At 36.2% G+C, this 24,693-nt stretch overlaps 1 protein-coding gene across 1 annotated transcript in view; it reads right to left on the minus strand.

Moving 5' to 3' along the window:
- Positions 1 to 1,348: 1,348 nt before the first annotated feature.
- ENPP3 (ectonucleotide pyrophosphatase/phosphodiesterase 3) overlaps positions 1,349 to 24,693 on the minus strand; it is a 34,877-nt gene continuing 11,532 nt past the window's right edge. The window contains exons 7-25 of the mRNA XM_066547001.1: positions 24,282 to 24,361; positions 23,611 to 23,730; positions 22,095 to 22,204; positions 21,088 to 21,153; positions 20,137 to 20,209; positions 19,579 to 19,687; positions 19,299 to 19,427; positions 17,882 to 17,913; positions 15,031 to 15,158; positions 14,061 to 14,127; positions 12,621 to 12,708; positions 11,695 to 11,864; positions 11,528 to 11,585; positions 10,633 to 10,787; positions 7,048 to 7,183; positions 6,460 to 6,537; positions 5,010 to 5,142; positions 3,276 to 3,432; positions 1,349 to 1,702 (exon numbers count right to left, since the gene is read on the minus strand). Of these exons, the coding sequence (XP_066403098.1) occupies positions 1,529 to 1,702; positions 3,276 to 3,432; positions 5,010 to 5,142; positions 6,460 to 6,537; positions 7,048 to 7,183; positions 10,633 to 10,787; positions 11,528 to 11,585; positions 11,695 to 11,864; positions 12,621 to 12,708; positions 14,061 to 14,127; positions 15,031 to 15,158; positions 17,882 to 17,913; positions 19,299 to 19,427; positions 19,579 to 19,687; positions 20,137 to 20,209; positions 21,088 to 21,153; positions 22,095 to 22,204; positions 23,611 to 23,730; positions 24,282 to 24,361 (2,063 nt within the window). The 3' untranslated portion in view covers positions 1,349 to 1,528. The remainder of the gene's footprint in view (positions 1,703 to 3,275; positions 3,433 to 5,009; positions 5,143 to 6,459; positions 6,538 to 7,047; positions 7,184 to 10,632; positions 10,788 to 11,527; positions 11,586 to 11,694; positions 11,865 to 12,620; positions 12,709 to 14,060; positions 14,128 to 15,030; positions 15,159 to 17,881; positions 17,914 to 19,298; positions 19,428 to 19,578; positions 19,688 to 20,136; positions 20,210 to 21,087; positions 21,154 to 22,094; positions 22,205 to 23,610; positions 23,731 to 24,281; positions 24,362 to 24,693) is intronic.

The raw sequence follows: 24,693 nt of genomic DNA on the forward strand, positions 1-24,693 counted from the left end.
GTCCCACTCTTCTACTGTGAGAGTGTAGATTTTTTTACTTGAGTTTGGGTATGATTTACCACAAAGTGAAAAAAGAGTCATGTTCTTAATTGGGGCAGTTTAGCAGAAGTCTCTGATTTAGGTGGGCAGACTTAAGATGTCAAAACATTGTAGGGTGGTGAACTGCAACTCCATGATGGTGTAATGGTTTCACTGAGATAAAAATCTTTATGTTCAGCTTGGTCCCACATCATGATTTTAAGATCAATATTGCTAAACTCTGTCTGGTGTGTGGGCATATACTGATCATCTTGAAGACTTTGGGAAATGTAGCGTCCTGTGGTGGGTTTGGATTCTTGGTGCTGAAAAGTTTGGAAGTTTAAAGTTTCATTCTTTAGGCAGACATAGCTCCTTCAGTCCACAGTTAATTTTTATAGATTCAAACATGCTTTGACATGTTTCTTTAAAATGCCCTCACTGTGCCTATAAATCAAATCATCAATTTTTTGCTGTATTCATTCATGATTATTTGTAAATGCACTTGGCAAGATTTGTAGTAGGGTAGTTCATCTCAACACTCTATTATGGGTGACATTTTTGTATTAGGATAATCTGGAAATTTCCACTGTCTTGTCCTACTTACCTGTCCTCAGCAATTATTTATATACAGCACAGTGTTACAAAGTATCTGTTTACAAAGTCTCTACAGAAAGAATGACTATCTGTTTTGGATGTTATTACTAATTTTGTGCTGTAATCTCAAGTTTAACTATTTAAAAATAGACACAAACATTTTGTTATCACCAGGCATTTGGAAATCATTGCAAATACAGGTAAATATCAAGACAAAATTCTTCTGTAGAGAATTTCTTTTACCTCTTCATGTTTAGAATGTTTTAAGATTTCTGAAGGGTACAAGAATATAGCTCATTCATTTCACTTGTTGCTAGCATAATTAACTAACACAAGTGGAAAACACAGGTGATGATCACTTGCACTGTATACAAACTTTTTGTGAGTCAGACTGTTTCCATAGGAATTAATAAGTGAGAAAGAGAAATTCAGAATATTTCAGGATGTGCTTGTGTTAGAGAACCATAACCTCTTTGATAAACACAAGGGAAAAACACAGACACTCCTCTCAAAGTGTTTTATTTTTCAACTCCATTGTAGAAATATTTTATATGCAATTCACAGTTCTGATGTCTCTGTAGTATAAAATATGTTCCTTTTGCATTTTTCTCAATCATTACTACTACTACTATTATATATATAATATCACATCTATTATTTCATGTATTTTTAGAGTAATATATTCGTTTTTTCATAATAAAAATATATTCTGTATTTTGAAAGCCTGGCTCAACAATGATGATTTAATTCACTTTAGAAAGTTTTATGTATCATTTTTATTCAAATTTTATTGGTACAAAACACAACTGAAAAACACAAATTTGAAAAGTACTCCCACATTTCCTCCCACATAGGAAATCAGTGAAATCACTGAAATTTTCTTTCTTCCAAGCACTGACCCCTTTTCCAAAGATCATCAGATACTTTCAGTCTCAAATATTGGCAAAAATGTCTTTAGCTTCAAGATCTCAGAAACGGAGTCATTTCTTTCCTGGTAAAAGTCAAGTCCAGCTAGCAACTCCACATCCCGAACACGTGCAGAATGAGCCTGAACTCTTTCTTCAACCCATTCGGAAAGTGTCTTGTTTTCCTGTCAAAACAAGCAAGAACAATGTTCAAACACATAAAAGGCCCTCTTGTTTGGTGGCAGTGTTAGGCAATTGCCAGTGTTTGACCTGGTCTGACAGACTAAAAACCTCCAGTTGGTAAAACTTATTTCAGGCTTTCCAAGGCATCTTTACAGGCTTGCTTTTAGGGATCTCATTTAAATAGAATCAAGCAGATTCTATTTAAATGAATCTCTTCTACTCACCTCTCCACTTCCACAGTGACAGACAAGAAGAATTATGCTGACATAGCAATTGTGACTTTTAAGTACAAAATGCATGAGCCACGTTTCAAACACACACATAAGGATAGTTTTAGTTACAGCACAAATTAGCTGCACTGCTCAGGCCAGTCAAGCAACAGGCACCTGACAACTCACAAAAAGTCCTTACAGCAGCTCATCTTGATTGCTGGACAGCAAGAATAGTTGCTGGTTAGATGAGCAAAACAATGGAAATATAATCACTAATCAATCCAAAATGTTATTTTCTGTTCTTTCACTACAAGGATTGTTTTGCAAACAGCTGGTAATTTGCTTTTTCATTAACAATATCTGCTTCTGAGGCAAACAATTCATTAAATTTATGTTACTGCCAAACATGATGAATATAAAATGAGAAGATTTGAGGTTTACTGCTAAACTTTAGAAATTACAGTCAATTTCTAAACTATAATGACTAATTTGTTCTAATAATTAGTCAACCCTCAACTTCTAAAAAGATCTCACTGGGAAGTTGTGGATTATCCACACTACAAATGGGGAGACACAGAAGTTGTTTCCAAGTAGGGCAAGCTTGCACCAGTCTGGAGTTATGAGTTCAAAGTCATAAATAAACTAAATACTGTCTGTGAAGATCAGTTCAAGTCTGTGCAGCTGTACTTGTGCAATATATATTTATAGTTATAGCTATATTTAATGATATAAATACATATTATATATTATATATAAACACTGAGTTTAGGAACCTTCTGACCCAGAGTTTGTGGAATAGGCACTCAGCTGCCTCAACAATACATATTACACTCAGATAATGTATTTTGTTTGCTACAAGTCATAAGATTCACACTTTTAGTGGTAAGCAGAGATTTCATTTAATTCAAGTATGAATTTTAACTGCAGGACCGTCCATCCAAATGCCTGCTGTCTAATTTCTCATAGAGGTGGAATAAGCAACTGAAGGAATTTTCTATTAACTGAAGGGAATAATACTCAAAGTCTTCTGATACCTCTAAAGTAAGTTTATCCTGCAGTCTTCCAAGAAGATACCTCATGTCCCTGTTGCCTGTGCTGCTGTTCTCAGCCCTTCTCATGTGACAGCATTTCCCAGTCATCTTACCTCCCTTTCTTCTTCCTTGCTTCCTATCAGCTCATTAGTTTCCAGCTACCTCTCTGGACTCCTTGCTCTTCTGGTGATTGCTTTATCTCTCAGCTCACTCCCAGCTCATGGGGAACGAGTTAATTCCAGAGACTGATAAAGATTCTCTGGATGACCAAATTCCAATGGGAATCAGTTCCCAAAGTTCGTCGGCACACAGGAACATAGAACTATACTTACAGCACAGCTTTCAGAGTTGTCAGGTCGATGAGGAATGATAAAAGACAAAGCATCCAAGGACCCTGAACAGTTCAGTGGAGTATAGGATGTGTTGTTGCAGCTTGTCAGAATCACATAGTAATGGGTTGGGACAGGGATTTTTGTATTGCTTACATACCTACAAAACAAACATTAGTTAAGGCATTTTTTTGAGATATCGAGTATTAACACCACTGATACAATTAGAAATCTATAGAGTTTATCTCAATATATATCTTTCAATACTATATGACTTAAATTTCTTTTGTAACTGAAAAAAATACCTGATGGGATACACAACCTTGCCATTTATTTTATGAACATCCAAACATACATGGATTACTCTGTGTGCTACAAGCAGTCTCACTGAAACAGGACTGTTTAATATGGTCAATACTCTATTTTGCCAGAGCCAGAGATCTCTACATCTGGAAGAGTCAGAATAGAGCATCATATTTGCCCTTCATTATATGAAGAATTTCAACCATGTGAATTGGAGGAGAGCGATGAGAAAATTAACTTCTGACTCCTTGCCATTGAGAAATGCCAGAACAGTGATTTGTGGCTGTGTGCTGTAGAAGTCAGTTTAGGATACTCAGTTGAAAATGTGTTTGCTGCTCTTTTCTGACTATTCTGCAAACATGGTCACTCTTGTGTACAAAGAGCTGAATGTTTCCCAGGCTTTTTTGTTGAACAAAACGCTATCACTGAAATTATTATACTTCTTCATATGACTGCCTAACCATGCTGGCTAAAACATGCTTATTCCAAACTGGAGGCAGCATTATGTGGTCAACTGGGTATTACAGCATTTTGTTTGGAAGGAAGTTGTAGTCTCTCCTCCCTTCCACCCTCCTACTACGTGGCAGGCTGATTTTCCCATTCTCAAACCATTTTTGTCAGATGTGGTCAAGTCTAGCCTGAGTATAACATCTCCAGTGATAGATCAGCTGTACAGATTTCCCAGCACCTTTCTACTCCATAAATGCTCTTAGTCTCAGAACGTATTTTCCCTAATCTAAGTTTTCCTAATTCTGTTTTTATTTCCTTGTATCCTTATTCACTGACATAAATAACTGGTCTTTATAATTTATGTGTAAACATGTCAGATGTTGCAGTAAGCTGTGTAAGCCATAGTTATGCAAAGGTACCTCTCAGGAATGTTACATTTTGCACTTCCTGTTATGTGATTCAGTGGAGGCAAACACACAAATCTGACCTTTGGTGAAATACATCAGTTTGAGACAATAGGAAGAAACAACAAACAGGTGAGTGAGCACAACATCAAAGTGAGAAAATCACGATTAAGTACGTCTTCTGCCAGTTTAAAAGTCATATTCTCCCAGCATTTCTGATGCAGAGGCCCAAAATCTAAAATCTAGGCATCATCTTGGGAAACTAATTACTACAGACTAATTACTACTCTGTACCTTTGCTTGTGTACAGAGATACACAAGTAATGTACCTGTGCATGTGTATAGAGATATACATGTAACTACACAGCTTTTTTACTCTTTACTTCAACTTCCATGGGACTGTATCTGTTTGCAAGAGCACTTCCTCTTGTATGAGTAATAGCAGATGTGGGATTATAAAGAGAATACTGCATTCTTCATGATACTTGTTTCTTAGTCTTTCTACATAATAGGGGATTTTTGTGTGGAAACACAGTTGAAATCATATAGAGTTTGACTTCTGGCTTTTCCATGTACTTACTGCTTAATTTCATCAGGGCTATCAAAATGGCCATCATAATTGTAATCAAACACTGGTCCACTGATAACGTTTACCCCATTCCTTTCTCTAGCATACTTCTGAAGAAGCACATTATGGAAATAGTCCCATATGTCTGTCATAAAAAGAAAATAAAAGCAAAATTAATACCAATTTAAAGTAATTTCACCACTGAAGAAAAATAGTGTATTTGTGTTTTCACTGAAGATTAATTTTAAAAAGTTCAGAACTAAACTCTTTGTTACACAAAATTTCGATTTAATCAGAAGGGACATACTCCCACTTGCCATTGAAAGAGGTGCTGTAAATCCTATTATAGTCATGCAAGGCAAATTGCACTACTGGAGTGTATATTGATTTGATCTAAAGCTGAAGCTACAAACCTACAGCTGAGAGGTCACTAATTTCTGGCTGATGTGCCTGATCAGTGTTACAAATAGTAGGAACTGACATAATGCTTTTGTGAGAGGAATACTCACCACCTGAGTGTTAGTTTAACTCTCTAGAACTCATCACTAGACAATTTGGCTTATTTCACAGACGTCAATCAAGAAAATGCAATTCATAGGATATAAAATAGAGAGATTATTCAAATATTTACAACTGGCATGCATAAAAAACCTTATGGGTTTGGAGCATTGAGGGCATCTCCTATTGATTTAGCTGTTGCTTGCAGTCTGTTGAAACTTCTTGTTGTTTTCCTTGAAAAATTGGATTTTTCACAGTCTGTGATTTACTTGGAAGATGAAAGACACTTAGGTCTTCTGGATCTCTGGTTTTTATATGAATGAATGAATAAATGAAGTCCAAATGTATTAGAAAGGTAGTTACATAATCGGGTTTTTTCCAATTTTTTCCTTACACAATTCCTCTTTTTAAGCATTTTCTAAGAAAATTACCCTAGGCCTAAGAATAAAACAGGATCATAAGCAGTTATAGAAAATTTCTTATCAATGATTACAAACAAATGTGAGTCAGGCTGGATGGGAAGACGTTTTATTATTGCATAATAAAAACACCTGTTATAGAAATGGTATTGCAAAATTAATATTGTTGGGGTTTTCCCTTCAGATTTTGAAAAAAAGAAGTGCCATTTTCATTCACCTAGAGCATATTCCCAAGGGAATAAGAGTTTCATAACAAGCATTTTATGTTAGGATAACCCAGAGGAGACAAAGAGCAAATTCAAAATCAAACAGGTAAGCAGGGATAAACAGAATCCAGAGGCCATTATACAAAGAAAAAAAACCCCATGTAATTGTGCTATAAATTTTCAAACATCTATTCCCAAAATGTTTTAGGGATATTTTCACAACATCTGGATATACAGCAGGCCATGCATTAATGATTTAAAATTTTGTGATAGCTTTATTAAATCCAGAACAATAATTATAGAAAATTAATCATAAATAATCAAAATTTTGCAACCTACCTTTGAAAGCTTTATACATGGGAGCAATATTGCTGGTGAGTAAGGCATCATACTGTTCAAGATCAGATGAATTGTAGTCTATATAAAAAGACCAAAATATAAGTGAATGGAATACTATGCAAAGACCAATTGATTCATATATCACTATAAATTGTAGGTGCATGTAGTTCAAATACATGTTACATTTGAGCATGAGTGTATGATCCTATTGCAAACATATCTCCAAATTTGTTCAAGAAATCTACTCAATAAATAATAACTACTACATTTGAAAATAGGAAACGAATATTTATGCAGAGGAAGAGGGAGAGCCTTTCCCTTCCAACCCTCTACATCATTCCAACCGGTTTTCATCACATTCAAGTTGTTCCATATTTTAAAAAAACCCTTTAAGATTCTAAACCGAAAATATTTAGATACAAGTAGCAGCTACCCTACTTTTGGTCAGTCTGCAAACACTGGAAACCTTTTTCTGCCCAACATGCTGATCCAAAGAAGTTTGTTTTGGTGTTTGGGTATACGTTTAAACATAAACCCACATCCAGCTGATTAAGACTTTCTAAGGTCTATAAAAAGAACCATGCTCACTGGGAGGATAGAGGAAACTGTGGGTCAAGGTCAGCCCTTCTGGGTAGTCAGAACAATTTTGGCTCCAAGCAGCAGGGATTCTAACATCAGGCCGCAGACAGTCTGAAACAGTGGGAGGAAGAGGAGATGTGTTTTCCTGTGAAAAGGAAAAACAAATCTTACACCCACGGCTGTGGCTAAGCCAATGCTTTGTATGGTTTTACTTTCTAGAATGGACTTCATTGAATCTTCTCCTATTTTCATAGTGAATCAGGTCAATGCAAGTAATGGACACTAATGTTTTCTGGGTAGTGTTTTTCTTCTACTCCTGTTTTTAGGTAATTCAGGGAAATCCGTATGCACTGTGTAAAACTGTAGCAGCAAAATAAGGTTACACCTTAGGCAAAAACAGATTTCACATTTGACTCATTCGTCACTTTTACATATTTCTGGAAACACAAACTCGATGTCACATCCTCCTGGAAAGCAGCTGTACATAAAAGTGACACTATCACCTCATTTGGCATCTGACAATGCAGTCTCCATAAGAATTTGTGCTGCTGAAGAGTTACAGATAAAGAAATGCACAGTAAATTTGGAACATTTTCCTGGCTTTAGTAACTTCACCAAAATATGCTAACATGCTAAGATCTGGCCAAAAATTATTCTGATGACTATAATTCTTTCTATAACCTTCACTTTTTTTTTTCTAGAACCTTTTCTACACACTTTTTCATAATTTTACAATAACATTAGATCATCTGAATATGCTTTTTTGTGTTTAACTCTTGTTTTCATCCCCCATTACCTGTAACTTATTTTCATTTTGGTAAGACTGGAATATATTTTGCATTATACCCTTATAAATAGAAGATAAACGTCTAATTTAATTTTCAGTACATTGTTTGTTTTGATCAATTAAAACCAAGCAAAAAAAAAAAAGAACTGTAATGCTCCTCTTGTTTTGCCTCTTTTTACTCCTTGATTTAATTTCTTTAGTTACTTTTATCAGAATTCAAGTAGATGCCATATTATGGTCAGGTTGCATATTAATGGAAAACATATATATACCACATGGAATGAAATATAAAAGACAAAAGTCTTCCTTTGACTCCTGAGCAGATCACATGTCAAAAAAACCTAACCAAACAAACAAAAACCAAAAAAAACATTCATCATCAATTTGGCTCCTTCTATTTCAGGTCAAAGAACCATAATGTCTCCTGAAGAAAGCAGTTAAAAGTAAAAATTGTCTGTGCCTATCACATCATGAATTGTCCTTTTCAATGCCATTTATTACTTTTTGATGAGCCAAATTTTGAGTAATTAATGTCAAGAAGCAAAAGTTATTTGCATTGCATAACAGAATTTGAGCATCTGCTGTGGTCTTCTATGTCAAATGCAGCCCCCTTCAGGTGTGTTTGTCTTTTTGCAAGAAAATGTGCCTTCCTCTGTGGAAGATGAGTATAAAGCCTCAAGAAAACTAATGTCCTTCAATCTTAAATTTCTCTTATTCCTGAGAATAAGAAGTAATCAAAATGCTGACATTTTGATTATTTAAGATCTGCAAGTATATGTTATTCAACCAGTTTCAAAACTCCCAAATCATGCAAAAGTCCAGCCTGCATTACCTAGATTAATATTTAAGCACTTCTTTATAGCTATATAATTATGAGATATACCCCAACTTACAAATTGTGTCAAGCATTGCACAGGCTGCATCCAAACATAATTAACCCAGGGTGCAATAAAAATTCTGTAGAAAGGGCAACTTTCTGTCATTCCCAAGTATTGCAGCCAAACCTCACCGTCAAAGGCATTAGCTCTATCCCTCTGTCCTTCCACAGTTGTTATAAATTACAAAGCCTATTCCTCTTGATTAGCACATGTAATGAAAAAATCATAATGTCAGCTTACTGTGCAAGGTAAGTCAGTATGTGAGCTCACACTCAGAGCTGTTGTGCCTCTGACACTATTACAGATGGAATTTATGATTTCCTATTCTTCCTAGAGAAAACATATGTCACTGTCTTGGAGTCTGCTGTGACCTATATCCTCCGATACTTCAGTCTCAGTCATTCACTGCTTCCCACAATGTTGCATAAACTGCTATAAGGTACTCCTGCAAAATATGTATTTCTCTTAAGTTAGATGTTAAGCTGAACAGGAAATTTTCCAGTATCTGAAGGGAACATACAAGAAAGACAGGGAGGGACTCTTGGTCAAGAGCTGTACTGATAAGACGAGGAGCAATGGGTACAAATTGAAAGAGGGGAAATTTAGGTTAGATATTAGGAAGAATTTTTTTCACATAAGGGTTGTGAGACACTGGAACAAGTTGCCAGGGGAGGTTGTGGATGCCCCAACCCTGGCAGTGTTCAAAGCCAGGTTGGATAAGGCCTTGAGCAATCTGGTCTAGTGGGAGATGTCCCTGTCCATGGCAGGGCTGGATTGGAATTAAATTATGTTTAAGGTCCATTTCAACCCTTTAAACTTCTATGATTCTTGGCTGAGAATTTGTTTTTCAACAAAGGAAAACATCTGGAAAGTTATGTGGGTTTTGAGCATTTGTTAAGCTCAATATTAAGAAGACTATAGCTCTGATGGGACTTTTCAATCTTTTTAAAGCAAAATCAGACAAAAAATATGCCCACCATTTACTAGTTTTCAATTGGGTAATGCACTTTCATTGAAAGCTTTAAGGGCAGATCTTCAAATATGAAGTATAAATAGTTCTTGTTGAAATGGACATTTGTTTAAATGATTTTTAGCCTTCTTAGGATTGGATTCATGATACTTCAACCAAGATAGTGAAGAATCAGTAGAAAGCATGGAGTTAAACTTTCTGAAATACTATCATCTTAGCAGCATACATTTGTTTAAAATAATTTCTTCTTATTTCAGTAAGAAATCACTGAAATAAGAAATCACATAGACATCAATAACAGTCCTCTTCAGACAGAAGATTCAATATAGAAGCTATTTCCTCAAGGCAACTTAGAAAAAGGGTCAAATTATAAGGACAAGTAAGCCCATGAATGTCCATTAGTTTACTGACCCTGAAAACTCAAACAATTTATTCTGGATCCACCTACCCTTAAACACTCAGAGGTTCATTCAACCATAATTACATTTTTCAGAAATTATATTGTGTAACAGAGAGCAAAGAACACATATGCACCAGTGCAAACTGTCTTGTGGAATTGCATAGAGGGTATTTAATAGGAAAAAGGTCATGGTACTCATTGGAAAGCTTAAAACTTCTGATTTGGGAAATCACAGCCTCCTTTTCCCCAGGAACTGACTGACAGGAGAGATGGAGAATTGTCTTGACAGCATATCCCTTTTACAGGACAGGCTTAATAGAACCAGTTCACCAGCAGCTCCTATAATCTTTCATCTCCCTAACAAAGGGTCATTCCCACTTCTCAAAACTTTATTTTAAGATAGCTAAAAGTTAAATAATATCAAAGACATTTTTTCTGACACAAGTGCCTTAGTCACATGACATCCACCAGCCATTAAACAGGGTTCCTGATGAATGGACCACATTTTTAACCCATTAGATCCCATAGTTAAGAGTAGTAGAGATACTTGATAACCTACAGGCTTATTCACAGTGTATGCAGTCCACAGTGGCATCCGGATATCGTAGCTGTATCCACTCACATACCGATGATGGGAAAGGAGGCAGTAGACCTTTTCCTTCTGAAGAACTCTGGGTCTCCCATATGGCAAATGAGATGAGCTTGCCTTCTTTACTAAAATTTAAATAATAATTATTGATTTATTCTTCTATAACATTTTGGATGGCACAAGGGGAGAACAGACAAAATTGTTAACTAAAACTTTAGCAAATACAAATAGATCCAACAGTAAACCTAGTTGTGGTTCTTTAGGCTTATAAGTAGAATAAAAATGTAGAAAATAGTTTCCATATTACATTTAATGTACAAAAGTCAATAAAATATATCAGACTTGCAAACTCCTGTTTCTTTGAAGTTTTATACCAATGCAAATATTTTGAATTTATCTTGCCAGTGGAGCAAAATTTACATCTTATTTGACTAGGAGGCATTACAATGCTTCCCAAAATTACCAGAAACCCCATAAAAATGTAGAAATAAGTATCTATGGGAATTTTTCATCAGAGAAAGGTAAAGTTATGGATACAGGGTAAGGAACAAGAGTTATGTCACATAGCCTGATAGTGCTCACATTTTCTTCAAGACCATTGAAATCTTGATGGTTTTCTCCAAAATTTTAATGAGGTTCAGATCCTATTCCTATGTATACATGTTGCTGTAACAGAGTCCCTTAGCATTTTTTTAATACACGAAAAGGAAGAATTTTTTAAAAAAGGTGCTTCTGACCTGATTTTCCTACTTCACTTTCAATTGTAATTAATGTTGCAAAAATTCCCACTGAAACCAGTGACATAAAATATAAACCAAGTGTGGATTTTAAAATACAGCTGCTCTTTTCATTTTTTGCTACTCACTTTCTTCTGTGGTGAGATTTAACCTCTTGTTTAGCTCTTCTGTTGACCCAACGGGTATCTGTAAAAAGTCAGAGAATTGTTCAAAATGAATCCATTGTTTAGAGAAAAAATGAAGAAAGAACACACTTGACAAAGATGATTAAAAGATGCCAGAAACCCCTATTTACTTGTGTGCAGTTGCATCCCAGGTAATCAGTAGGAATCAGACTGGAAACTGTACATAAAGAGGGAGATGAGACTTCCTTTGGATGTGAAGGATTGTAAAAGGGTTTCTTTAAGAGGTGATTCAAGCTGCCATGTGTTCCATTGTTTTCTGCTGGTGTTATATGCAGCAAATCTGTTGAAACATTTGAAATTTGTAAACATATTTTAAGACTAAAACAGTATTTTAAAAAATTATTATCTGTCCAAATCTACTAATCTCCTAGTAATTTTTAAAGGTAGAAGAAATAGCTTATTCCATTATTTAAACTATTACAGTAACTACTCCCACCAACTTGCAGTTTTCTAGGTCTGAAGGTTCTTTGCTATCTTCCACAGCATCAAGATTTAGTAACTATAAATTTGAGTATCGTTGGTACAGTTTTATACATTGTCACAACATTCACAAGATTAGACAGTTTAATGCAAAGTATAAATGTTATTGCAAGGGCATCACATTGTGAAACCTAGTGACCTATTGCATTTTTGTGTGATGCTTTAATCCATATTTTCTGAGGTTCATGCTTCCTAATTGTGCACTGCTGGGACTACAATGGTTCACCCTAAGTTATGAGCAAGAGCAGATACTCTCTGCAAGATTCTTATCCACAATTCCACAGGCATTAGTTTGACAGCAAACCCACATGGCATGGTGTGGTTCCCTCTGATTCTTTAGTGGAATTCTTATGCAATCAGAAAAAACCTTCAAAGCAGAGCACCTTCTGGAAGTCAATTTCTTAGCAGTGTAAAGAAGGCCTAAGAGCATGGCTTCAGTGTTTTGGTTTTGAATGAATTCACTCAATTTTAGCTACGCTTCTTTTAGCTCTTATAACACTGGTATTTGAAAATACTAGAACTTTATAGTCTAAAGTACTGGATTGTTTCTACTCACCACACATTAGGTTGTAAACCTCAATGTTTTCAAAAGCATCCACTTCTGTTTTCTCTTTAAAACTTGGGCCATATGCTAAGAATATAGCCTAGATTGTAATAGTAAAAACGAAAAAAATAGTTACCTAAAGGAACCCAAAGTCAAAACCAATTCAGTTGCACTTTATGAAGACTGGGACAATGAAACAAAATACAGTCTTTTCACAGTCACAGAAGTTAAAAGTACAGGATTATTCTGGTAAGGAAGGCAATTTTCTGCCATTGCACATAATTTGAAGAAAAATGCAAAGCAAAAATTCCAATTTTAAACTATATAATGAATCTCATTTGGTTTTGGGGTGTTTTTTAATACCTGTTGCACTCTGAAGTCTTTGGGTCACTTAAGAGTCTATGGCCATGGTTAAAGCAAGGAGCAGGGAACTGCAGAGGCCCATTCCAAACTCAGCAAAGACCTGCATCTGTACCACCAATGGCACTGTGCAGTGCTGGGCAGCCCTTCTGCAGCCTGCAAGCCCTGTAGTTGAACACTGATACTATGTACAGACTCACGGGAGTTTCTGCTGCTTTGTGAGCCTCCTGAACTGCCTGCCGGGAGATATGGGAAACATGACTAACAGGACAATGATCTGTTCAAAAATAACATTATGTGTCCATAACAGAAAAGGAATTTTCAATTTATTATAGAAAGGTGAAATATTGCTCTTTTCTTAAAAAAAAAAAAAAAAAAAACTAACAAAAAAAAAAAGCATCAGTTGTGGCACCTGTGCAAGGTTATCTATTATTGTAAAGATCTGGAAGGATTTGATTCCTAGGCACAGAATATGGGACTTAGAGTGGCATGCTTGACCTTAGCTAAAGGTTCACATCACAGAAAGTACATGAAACACCAAAAGCTCAAGACCTCAAAATATTTTCACTGTAACCAGAAGCAAAAATGAGATGAAACTCATAGGCTATGCTAACACACAGTATAGCTAATTAGTTTTTTGTTCTGGTGATATGATTAACTCTTGTAAGATAAGGAGAGACAATCAGATTTAGTTTATTTGAGCATACAGGCTTCCAGATGCTCAGATGAACTCCCAGAGCCTATGGAGATTTTTTGGGTATTGTCTCAGTGGAGGAATGAAAGAAAAAAAGAATTCAGTAGCAAAACATGGTACACTTGGTTTACTGCAGTCTACCTGTCTCCAAGCAGGTAAGGTAAGCCCAGACTGTTTTTACTACAGGACCCCAAAGAAACAGGCTTTATACACATCAATGAAAGGCAATACAAATATTTGGACCTAGTATGTGTTTACAATTTACATGCCTTGTGACCAGAAAAGAAAAAGCTCACTGCAAAAACTGTCATTGTTCTGTATTCTGGTGACTTACCTGGCACATGATGATTTTGTACATAAGAAAGTGCAAGAATGAAATAGAATAGAAATCATCTTACCTCCATACTTTTGAATTCGTTGTTATAGCCATGGTTACCTCCATCACAAAATGTGTAACTTTTATCCCTTAGGAGAAACCATCACAGAGCGTAAATAAAAATGACACAAATGGAAGCACTTAGTAACAGTCATTGTGGTTCACAGACTCCATCATTCCTTGAGAACTGACTCTGCCATCATATTGTAGCATTTATGGCTCATCATAGCATTCATTTCTATGAAGACCTCTTTCTCCTCTAACAGAAATTGCTATGGACAGTAATAAATTATCCTAACTGGCTATGAGTGTACAGTGAAACAATATTTTCAAAGCAAGTTGAAAAAATGGCCATTTTTGAACTGAGGCCTTTGCCTAGCTACAGGTTGCAGAAGAAGTGTAATCTATTTTGGAAGAATTCCTAGTTATATTCTTTGGCATTTTAATGGAAAGCTTACAATGGGAGAACTGCTGTCAGCCTCTGTGGAATAATATAAATAAGACTGCAAGGGATTTTGCCTTACAAGACAATGCATTTTCGTCATAGAGATTCTGAAGGGTGAAGAGACATGGATAATGTGGGGATGGGTTATAGAATTAGCAACACAACAGAATACTCTGACATGGTGACTAACACGTATTTTTATCTACCCATTTCTAAGACACATGGAAAAATTAAGAGATAGCTATGCACAGTTGTCTGGTGCAGATATCCTGTTTTCAGAGGCCCAAGAACATTTGAAAACAGTTTAAAATAGGGTGATTATAAGATTTTTTTTCAGTGCACATTTCTTTTAGTATGTCCCAGACAGTGATTTAGTTTCATCCAAACAATCATGTTTCCTTTTTATGTATAGTATGATTTTAACTGTAAGAAACATGGAAATGTAACAAGTCTAAAGCAAAACAGGAAATGAAGCAGCTGTGAAGGCAATTAAAGGGATGAAAGTGGGATGAAAAAAACAGCATAACAATCACACAAATCATGTTACCTCACAGCCAGCCACTGTCGATCCACCAGAAGATGAACTTTATCAATACGAATGTTGTTAGCATAGTGGAATCGTTTGGGTAAGTCAGGGGTCAGGTAGGGCTTGAAGTGCTGAGGGGATCTTCTGCACTGTGCGAGAGAAAGGAGTCCAGTCACAAGTTTCACTCAGTTTCAAACAACCACCCATCATTCAAAATTATCACAAATATCTTAGTGATAGGAATGCAAGCACAAGCCCATTAATCATAGATAGCTTCTTACATGAGCCGCAGATGTCATTTTTGGCCCCAGAAGCAATGCAAGGAAAAGCGACACACTTGGAACTCTTTGAAAATAGACTACATACAGTTTGTATACCAAGCCCACAAATACTGTGGTGAAAGTACATCTAAGGCTTAAAGACACTCAGTAGAACTGTTTAGTCTATATTTCCGTACTAATGCCATCAGCATCTGATTGGTAGGATTACACTTCACAGGAGAAAGTTCCCTGGCAGTTTATTTCTGCCACCTTCTGTCACTTTACCATTCAATAAATAACAAAGCAAGCCAAGCATACACAATTTAGCACGGTCTAGGGTTTTAGCTGCAAGCCTGAACATGTAAATGTCCATTGCTCAGCTGTTAGCTAAAGATCTTAACTTTTACACCCACATTTAGTGTGTTCATATAACTGCTGCATTAGCAGGCACGCCATGGAAGAGCTTGGAATTTTGAGCCTAATGATAACCATACAACATACTGCAAAGACTTAACTATATATGGCCATTAGAAGCCATTCCAGCTGGCTGCAAGCATCATGGCAAAGTTTCAGAAGTGTTGCTCCAGATCAGGAATACAGCACTGGGATAACCCAGAATATCTAAAATGCTAAAGGAAGAGCTGCTAGGAAGCTGCATAGGCCACAGAACTGGACCTGTTTTACCACACAGGCTGTGCAAACTATACCATGCTTGGAGCCTGTTCTGACTTCTTCACTTCTAAATACTAAAACTGTTCGCTCTGCATAGGATACAGACTTTAACATGTGATATGGGAGTAACTGTGCCTCAGTAGTCATCAAAGAAGAACAGAGGAATCCAGGAACATGAAAAATAAGGATTCAGTGTGTTTGCTATCTCGGAAGAAGAGGTCTAATTAAAAGGAAAAATAGAGGAAATCAGCATATGACTTATGTCTATTCATTAGCAATAAATATAAAACACACAACTACCTTATCTGCAAAAACCCCTTCATTCTAATAACTTGACAGGGACAAAATACACCAACCATTTATGAAGAGGAAAGAAAAGAGGGCACATCCTGGTACCAGACTATTCCCATAAGGCACAAGATGTCACATCTCCGTAACTATTAGCAGTAGCAGTTTCAGCTGAATTTGAGAACATGCAGGTTGTAATATTCCCCTCATACCAATGCTCTTTGATATGACAGACTCTGCATCGTACAGCGAGGCGGTGGATGTAGCACTGAGAAAGCTCCTTCAGCTATTCCCAGCCATTGATACTACTCCCGCAAGTACAACAGGTTAACGGGAGACCTCTAGTGGAGATTTATCGGAAATATATCCATTTTGGAGCCCGGGATTTTGACAAACTAAGAGCATTTTTCTAAATGTACCACAACACCTGTCTACTGCTTGGCACAGGACAAGCCACAGAATAGAAAACAAACTGGCAATGAAGAAAACTGGGAATTTATGACAGCACACTGAGAGCAAGCAGTTTTAAATGTTTAACTCAGTGTAAATTGTAAAAGGAAAGAAATACAGAAAGACAACTGTCCTACAATTTTTTTAGTTTAGCCAGCGCATTCATCCCACATGTATTAATGTATATCTTGAACACTACAAAAAAGTGACAGAGACTGAATTATCTGTCTAAAAAAGTATAAGGAAAGAGGAAAGCACCATGCATTGTCACATCACCCTTTAGTAAAATAGGTTTGGTCTTCCTTTGGTTTGCACTCTGTTCTGCTCTTCTTTATTTGAATCCTTCAGAACTCAGCTGTCAAAATGTGCCCACATGGGCAACAGGCAAGCTTGGATCTGCCCTCAAGTGCTAGATCCATTCAGCATAGCTCAGTTCCAAGCAGAATTACCATTACAGGACCCTGTCATGGTGCAGCATATGTAAAAGCACTGCAACTATTTCAGTGATATGTCAAATGATCCTAAGACAGTCATACTGCCTGATGCCAAAGGCCTATCTTGCCTAGTGCTCTGTTTAAAATCAGACCTCCAAAATTCCTAGAATCAGACACTTTGAGAAAGTGTGAAAGAACAAGCCAAGTATTGAATGAAGTTTCTTTCTCATACCTGCTTAGTTTCTTCTAGGCTTAAGGGACTTTTTAAATAAGATGTTCCTTGTGGATCAGATCTAAAAGCCCTTACAGTGCTGTCCTGCATTAATGTGCCTAAAATCCCCCCCTCCTACTTATATTTCCAGCCTCTACAACACTTTGTGCCAATGTACTCTACAATCTCTTGTGTGGTTACTTTAGCCTAGCCTGAGTGCAGCACTTGCGTTCCAGTGCTAAGAGATGCCTATTGTCTAAAGCATCTCTGTGCTGTATTCTCTTCTATCATGAAGATATACCCAAGTTTCTGCCCCTGAACTCAGCCTCTTCTCTTTCAAAGTGAAGTACAGAGCAATTTTCCCTGAACAGAGATCTCCTATGGCAAACCTTTGTGCATCATCTTTGAACAACTTCCAGAACTGCCTCTCAAGGTAGAGTGGAGTCAGTACACTATTTAAACTGGCACCATAGTCTCATTTTTTTACAAGGTGTGGTTTTCCCTCAGATTCTTATTAAGAGTAGCTATGAGTAAAAGTTATGAGAATATTTACTCACTGTGAGGTTTTTAACGATTCCTTCCGAGTCAACTGTCAAAAAGAAAAGATGAATTAATATACATTTGAATGGCTGAAGGACAAAGCCTCATGAAAAAAACTTACATATGCTTTTTGTCTATAAAGTTGGTTTTCTTTATTAGCTTGTGAAGGTAGTGGCAACTATCACCTTCCACAGGTAGGAATGTGGTTTCCAATGGTAACTGTCTGTAAGTGTGCCTGTGGAAGTAACTAGAACACCAGAACTTTGGGTACATCAGGACAGACTGTAGAAAACTTCCATGCCGATGACTGCCTACACCTAAAGCTGACAGATCATCAGACCCAAGGTTTTTTTTCTCTTATCTAACCCCTGTTTGAAGTATAACCTTTTTTACATTGAACAGGACCTGGAGAACTTGTCTTGTATTTTGCTTCCAGCAACAGTCACACAGGAAATTTCAGTCTATCTCAGTATTTTTGCCTTGCACATTTTGAAAGACTAGTTTAACCATTTGAGATTAACTTTCTAAAAAGTAAGTCTGAGCCCTTCATGGAAGAAAAATTCCTACAGAAAATCTAAGAGTATTAGAGGAAATGGGTCAACAATTTTATTGAGATTGAGACAGAAAAACTATGAGTATTCTTTCCTCAGCTGCTTTGGTATGACTTAAAACAATGAAAGTTTGCTTTATGTCATATAAATATTGTGCCTTCAAATATAAGCACAATTATAAAATATGAATTAAAAGTACAACGGGATCCCAGCTCTTATTTGCAACCTGCAATAACTATCCCTTTTACAATACTTTACAAATTCTTCTAAGTCAATACATAGAGAATTTCCATTATTTTATCTCCACTGTTTTTCCTGATACGGAAAGTTCTGGGATTTTTTTTCCAGTCTGATAGCATGGTATCTATTTCAAGTCAGAGTTAGCTCAAATGGTTTCAATTTTCTGGTTTTTTGAGACACTAGGTATAATGTCTTAACCAAGACTTAGACTCCACTGTGCTAAGGTTCAGACTCTGTAACTTTGTACACACAGAAATATTCATTACTTCCAAAAGACTGACTCTGCCAGTGTTGCGCAAGAAATCTGTCAAGAGCAATGCACTTATGAAAGACCTGAATTCCAGTTAAAAAAAAAAAAACAAACTACCTTTACTTCATCTTTCCATGTCAAGAAAATACAAATTAGAGTCTGCAACAGTCTTTTCTAACCTTCTAATTCATGTAAAGTGGTCATTCTTCCAAAGAAAATTCCCAAACAACTTCCATGGATGTTGAAGCCAAGTTAAGGGAAACAGAAAGCTGCTCACACTGCTGATTACTACTGATTATGCATTTCCTTATTTATTTGTTTGTTTGTTTGTTTGATCAATAGTTTATTTCCTGCTACATTGATTGCTCAGTCCCAGGATTGGTCCAGACTTACAGGTAAAATAGTCTTTTGGAACATTCTTTGCTCGAATGCGAGCTGCAGGCCCAGCATACAGGTAGAAATCCACCTTTTTGAAGTAATTAGTCATGTATTCTAACTTCTTGCAGTAGGTCTTCTCCATCCCTAAAGGGCAACATAGAAACAGTTTTTTCATATGGCAAGGAAGATAAAGTGATTTATAAAATAGATTAACACTACTAAGCCCACATATTTCACACAGGAAGAAAACAGTGACTCAGTAAAGTTAACTTGAAAAAAGAAGTATATACATTACCATGATCAGCTAAAACAATGAGGTTTACACATTTGTGCAGGTTTCTTTGTTTAAGTCCATCCATGAGCATCCCCACTGCTTTATCTGCTGCCTGTAAGGCTTTGATTACCTGTGAGATAAACCAGTTACATCTAAGATCCTTAAAGGTTGAACTTCCTGCCTTCATGCAAGTAAAAATGTAATACTATTGGGTTACAAATTAGGCAACATTGAAGTACAGGGTAAACAACAGCTCTGAGGATTTGCCAGGCCATGTGCTTCTAAATATCACATAGTAATATAATTAAAGTTCAGTCTAAATATAAATATTAATTTTTTTTTATTAGTATGATCTGAAATTATTTTCTGCCTGTCTGTTTGGTTAATGGTTCTTTTGATTCCCACACAGTATCATAACATTAGGCTCAACCACAAGCAAAAGTTCTTAACAAAAAGTCATAAAACAGTCATGGCAATTTTTCATCTACTATCCTTTTCAGGTCTATAAATTGGTTAAGTTCATACTACAACACCATTTTTAGTGCAATTAAGTATAAGAAAAATATAGAAACTACTTACACCAGCACTAACTGGTCCAAATGAATGTCCGGAAGAATCTGGTTGTTCAATATATAAAGTGTATATATCAGGCCTTGAGTTAGAAATAAATAAGAATGGAACATTATGAGAATTTAGAGGCAGCACCTAAAGAGAACGTTTTGATTTGAAAAAAAAGCAATATTAAATGACATTTTAAAAGGAATTATGAGTAACCTCATTAAACCTTGATAACAGTCCATACAGCAAATATAATCATCCAACTTCCTCTGAGTTTTGTAATTAATCAACATGGGCTCTTTGAAGTTACACTTTCAGAAACAATATCCAGTGTCTTAACAGGTAACCAAAAATCACCCTGGAAAAATTCAAGATCTCAGACACCAGAGCAAACAATCCTTTTTGAGATGTAAATGGAACTACCATCTGAAAGAGCTCTTCCTGACTGAGCAGGGAGACTCTAGAGAGCATCTCCTAACTGCAAATACATTAGGATTTTATTAGCAAATTGCCATATAAAATATTTCATTTCTTTACATGTCACAAAGTTAACACCACGATCAGGACTGACATTTACTTTTCTTCCTGAATTACTTACTGCAATTACTTTCATGTATTTAACCTTTCTTGTGCATTAGCCTTCATATAAAATCTTTCATCGACACATTTAGAATAAAACTGAATCAATGTTTCCTACAGGACATGCACCAAGAAAAAAGACAGAACAATCAAATAAAACTCATAAAACAGTACATCCTGTTCAGATATATGTTCACTTTTTAATCTTTTGTACCTACAGTCTTATCATAACTATGATAAGATACAGAACAGGCTTAAGTTCAGCAAATAATCATTTAAAATGGTGAGGAAGATTCCATGTTTCACAAACACCAACATAAATTTCAATTGCTAAGCATTAAAACCTTTCTAAGCTATAGTCTCACAAAGCAGGTAGATATTACAAGGTGTTACCTCTCAGGTTGGGCATTATCAAACCACTTCAGTATTCCTGAAATTCTCTCTTCATATGGAATAGAACTGAAAAGAAAAAAAAAATACATAATAAAAGATATGATGTTAACAAGACTTTCTGACTAGCACTTCTACTTCCTAGATACAGAGAAAGTGTCCATACTCTAGTAATATATCAAAGTCACAGTTCTGGAACTAAGAAGGATGCATTTTAACAAGGTATAGCAATTAATTTTATTAATCTCCTTTTTAATTGAATATAAGTCACTTTAAGTGATAAATTAGACAGATCCTGATTTTGCAAACACAAACCTGTGTTGGTGGGACCACTCTTATATTTAAAAATACATGCAAAAAAAGGTATTTTAAGTTGAGGAAAAATAAACCTGAAATACAAGGTAGAATAAAAAAAAAACCATACAAGAACTACGATTCAACAGGTGTGTGCACATTATCAAACATGCAAGCAAGACCAGAGGAAATTTAGAGCCCCTCTTCTTTCAGTTGCTTCCCTACCCAGCGGTCTCTCTCCAATAATTTCTGTCTCCCATAGCCTCTTGCCATGGCTTCCTAGTTTGTATTTGTTGTCTTAGGGTATAGGTTATCTGTAAGCTTATTCTCAAGTGCAAGTATTTTTAGAGTGCTATATATAACATATGTTGATTTTACGCATGGAAATATCGCAATCATTGGTGCAGCTTAGCAGTGGCTACTAATCATTTCCAGGATGCTCTCCTAGTGTTTTGCATTTGGCTAAGACTTCTAAACTGTCAAGGAGACCAGAATATACAGTACCCTTTGACTTTCTCATTGTGAATCCCCTGAATGGTTTTGAAATTTTCAAGTATTTTTGGTCATTCCATGGCATAACCAGGATAATGTGACATGGTACTTATCTGTCAGACTTGTTTAAAAATCTTGTATTTCATTTCTTTCAACTGTCAAATAGCAGTTTGGATTTTTGGAGTAATCTGCAGGAATTTAGTACAAGCTGTATCAGATCTTACCCGTTGTATTTGATGTACAGGGTGGGGTATCTTCCCCCAATTGGAACATCAGAGCCTGGCCAAAAGAAGGTGCCTGCTTTCAAATTTTGGGACATTGCTGTCAGCCAGACCTTTGGGTAAAGATACAAACAAATGATTTTTTGTCACCACTGGAGGACTTCAGATCACAAAAGTAGAAATATGTGCTGCAAGCATGCATTTTTCCTTCTCCTTTCAGTTACCTAATGACCATATCTGATATGAAGTTTTGTTTCCTACATGCACATTCTGAAGAAAAACTAGCATGGAAACCATGATGTTGTAATTTCCTGGAGAGTCTCAGCATAGAAAATGACATAGGTATTTCCATAAATGCCAATGGGCAGTGATCCCTTTTCCTGTGGCAAACCCCAGGATCATGAAGATGGAAGAAGCTGCCTTAGGGATATTCAGACTTGTCATTAGGAAACATTTTATTACACATACAACACAGGAACAGGCTTCCTAAAGAGGTTGTTGCTGCCCTATGTCTGTCAGTGTTTATGAGGTATTTGGACAACACCCTTAAAAATGTGATCAAATGTTTGGGCAGCCCAGAGTTGGTCAGGCAGCTGGACTAGATGATAACTGTTAGTCCATTTCAAATGAAATATTCTGTTATACTAGTTTCATTTTGTTTTGTATCTATTTCAGATATAGACACTAATTGTACGACTTTATTATAAGAGGGCATATTTATGTTAATCCTAAAAAGTGCAGCTCTAATCTAAAAAGTGCAGGTTGTGTTACAAACCTGACAGAGTCCTTCAGGAAAAAAAAACAGCACCAGAATCTGGATATTTGGGTATATTACAAACATTACTACATAGATGCACAGACACAGACACAGACACACATATACAAAGGTATATTAAGTAAGTATACTACATATTGCATATAGTTAGGGGTTTTTTTAGCATTATTATTAGAGCTTGATGTTACTAGGAAATTAATAATATTAATCATAACCCTAGGTACAATTCAGGGTTGTTATGAAATGTGTCATATATTATATATAATTGACTTTTTTTCAGAAATTAAGTTTTTTGCTACTCGTTTCCTTGCTTTTAAATGCCTGGATGTTTGCAAATAGATATGTGTAAATAGATGTAACTTGGAAACCAATTTCATTTTGTAGCAAGTCAAAAGACAAGCCAAAAAAAAACCAACTCCAAAATCAAATCATACTGAAAATTTACTGTGGCTGCTTGTGGCAAGAAGCCCATTCCAGTACTAGATGAAATAGTTCAGTTTTTTTTTTTACTAACTGCCACATGGAGTGAAAATTTTAAGTCTCAGAATTAACATTTTAAGAGTCCTTTTACTTTTCATAACAAGCAAATCATTTTGTAGGCAGCCTATAATATGAAGCCTACAGGTTATCTAGTACTTTCTGCAAATATATTGTGTAGTTTTTAATTTTATTCCCTTTTTGTTTTGTTTTATGATATGACACAAACCACTCTGGGCATAAATACTGTATGACAAACAAACCTACTGGTTGCCCTTTCCACCACGCAGGTTTGAACTTTTCCTCCCCTGAAAGTGAGAAATGCGCATCCAAGCCTACATCATACATGTTGTTATCAATTATACCATGAGATTCTGGATACAATCCCTGTAAAACGAGAATAGACAAATTAAGATGCTTAGTCCTGAAATTAAATGGACCCTAAACTATGTTTCAAGGCACACTGCTACAGTGTTGCAATTTTTAAAGAAAGTTTTTTCTCTTAGAAGCAGAACGCTTTCCTAATTCACACAGATCGTCTTCCTGCCAATGAAATCAGAGTGCCCATCAAATTCCCTTTTCCATATTTCCTTCCCAGCCCAATTAAAGCCAATGTGCTATAGATTAAGAACCCTGTGTGTCATGTGGCTGCATGTCAGCTGCCAAACCCACCCTAACAAACACTATCATCAAAAGGCTGCGTCCTCACCCATGCTCACCCATATCCAATTAAACTGACAAGGATCAGGAATAAGCAGCTCACAGACCAGAGCAAGATGTATAGCCACACAGATCATGCCTGTATGTACCATCTCAGCATCTCTATCTCTCTCTGATAACTTAGCATGAGTTCCCACGTCCCACAAAAACACAGGCACCACAAAATCCTTTCTGTGTAATCCAGATAATGAAAAGGAAAATCAAAAATTCTCACTTACTGTGACAATAGTATAGTGGTTTGGAAAGGTTTTTGTGGGGTAAACAGCTCTCATGTATTTTGAATGTGTGCCACATGTTTCTGCAACAGATCAGGGTATTAATATACATTTTCTTATATTTTTTTAAGTTGAAAACTAACAGTCTTAAAAACAAACAAAAATCATGACTATCAGTTGCTGCAGTTTTAGATGGAGAAATGTCACTCCAAAACAAGACTCATACAATCCTGGTGTCTCCTTGTGAGCTAAGCCTACTGTCCCATTGTAGTCAGTGGACCTGGACGCCCAATTCAGCTGCCTAAATCCTAGAGGCGGCCTATGGTCCTTTAAGAAATCTTTAATGATCCTGTCTGGCCTTCAGATGCTCCTCCTCCATCCTCCATTTATTTGGATTGGTCTGCCAAGAATATGT

This window comes from Molothrus aeneus, chromosome 3 (assembly GCF_037042795.1).
Source record: "Molothrus aeneus isolate 106 chromosome 3, BPBGC_Maene_1.0, whole genome shotgun sequence".
NCBI lineage: Eukaryota > Metazoa > Chordata > Aves > Passeriformes > Icteridae > Molothrus > Molothrus aeneus.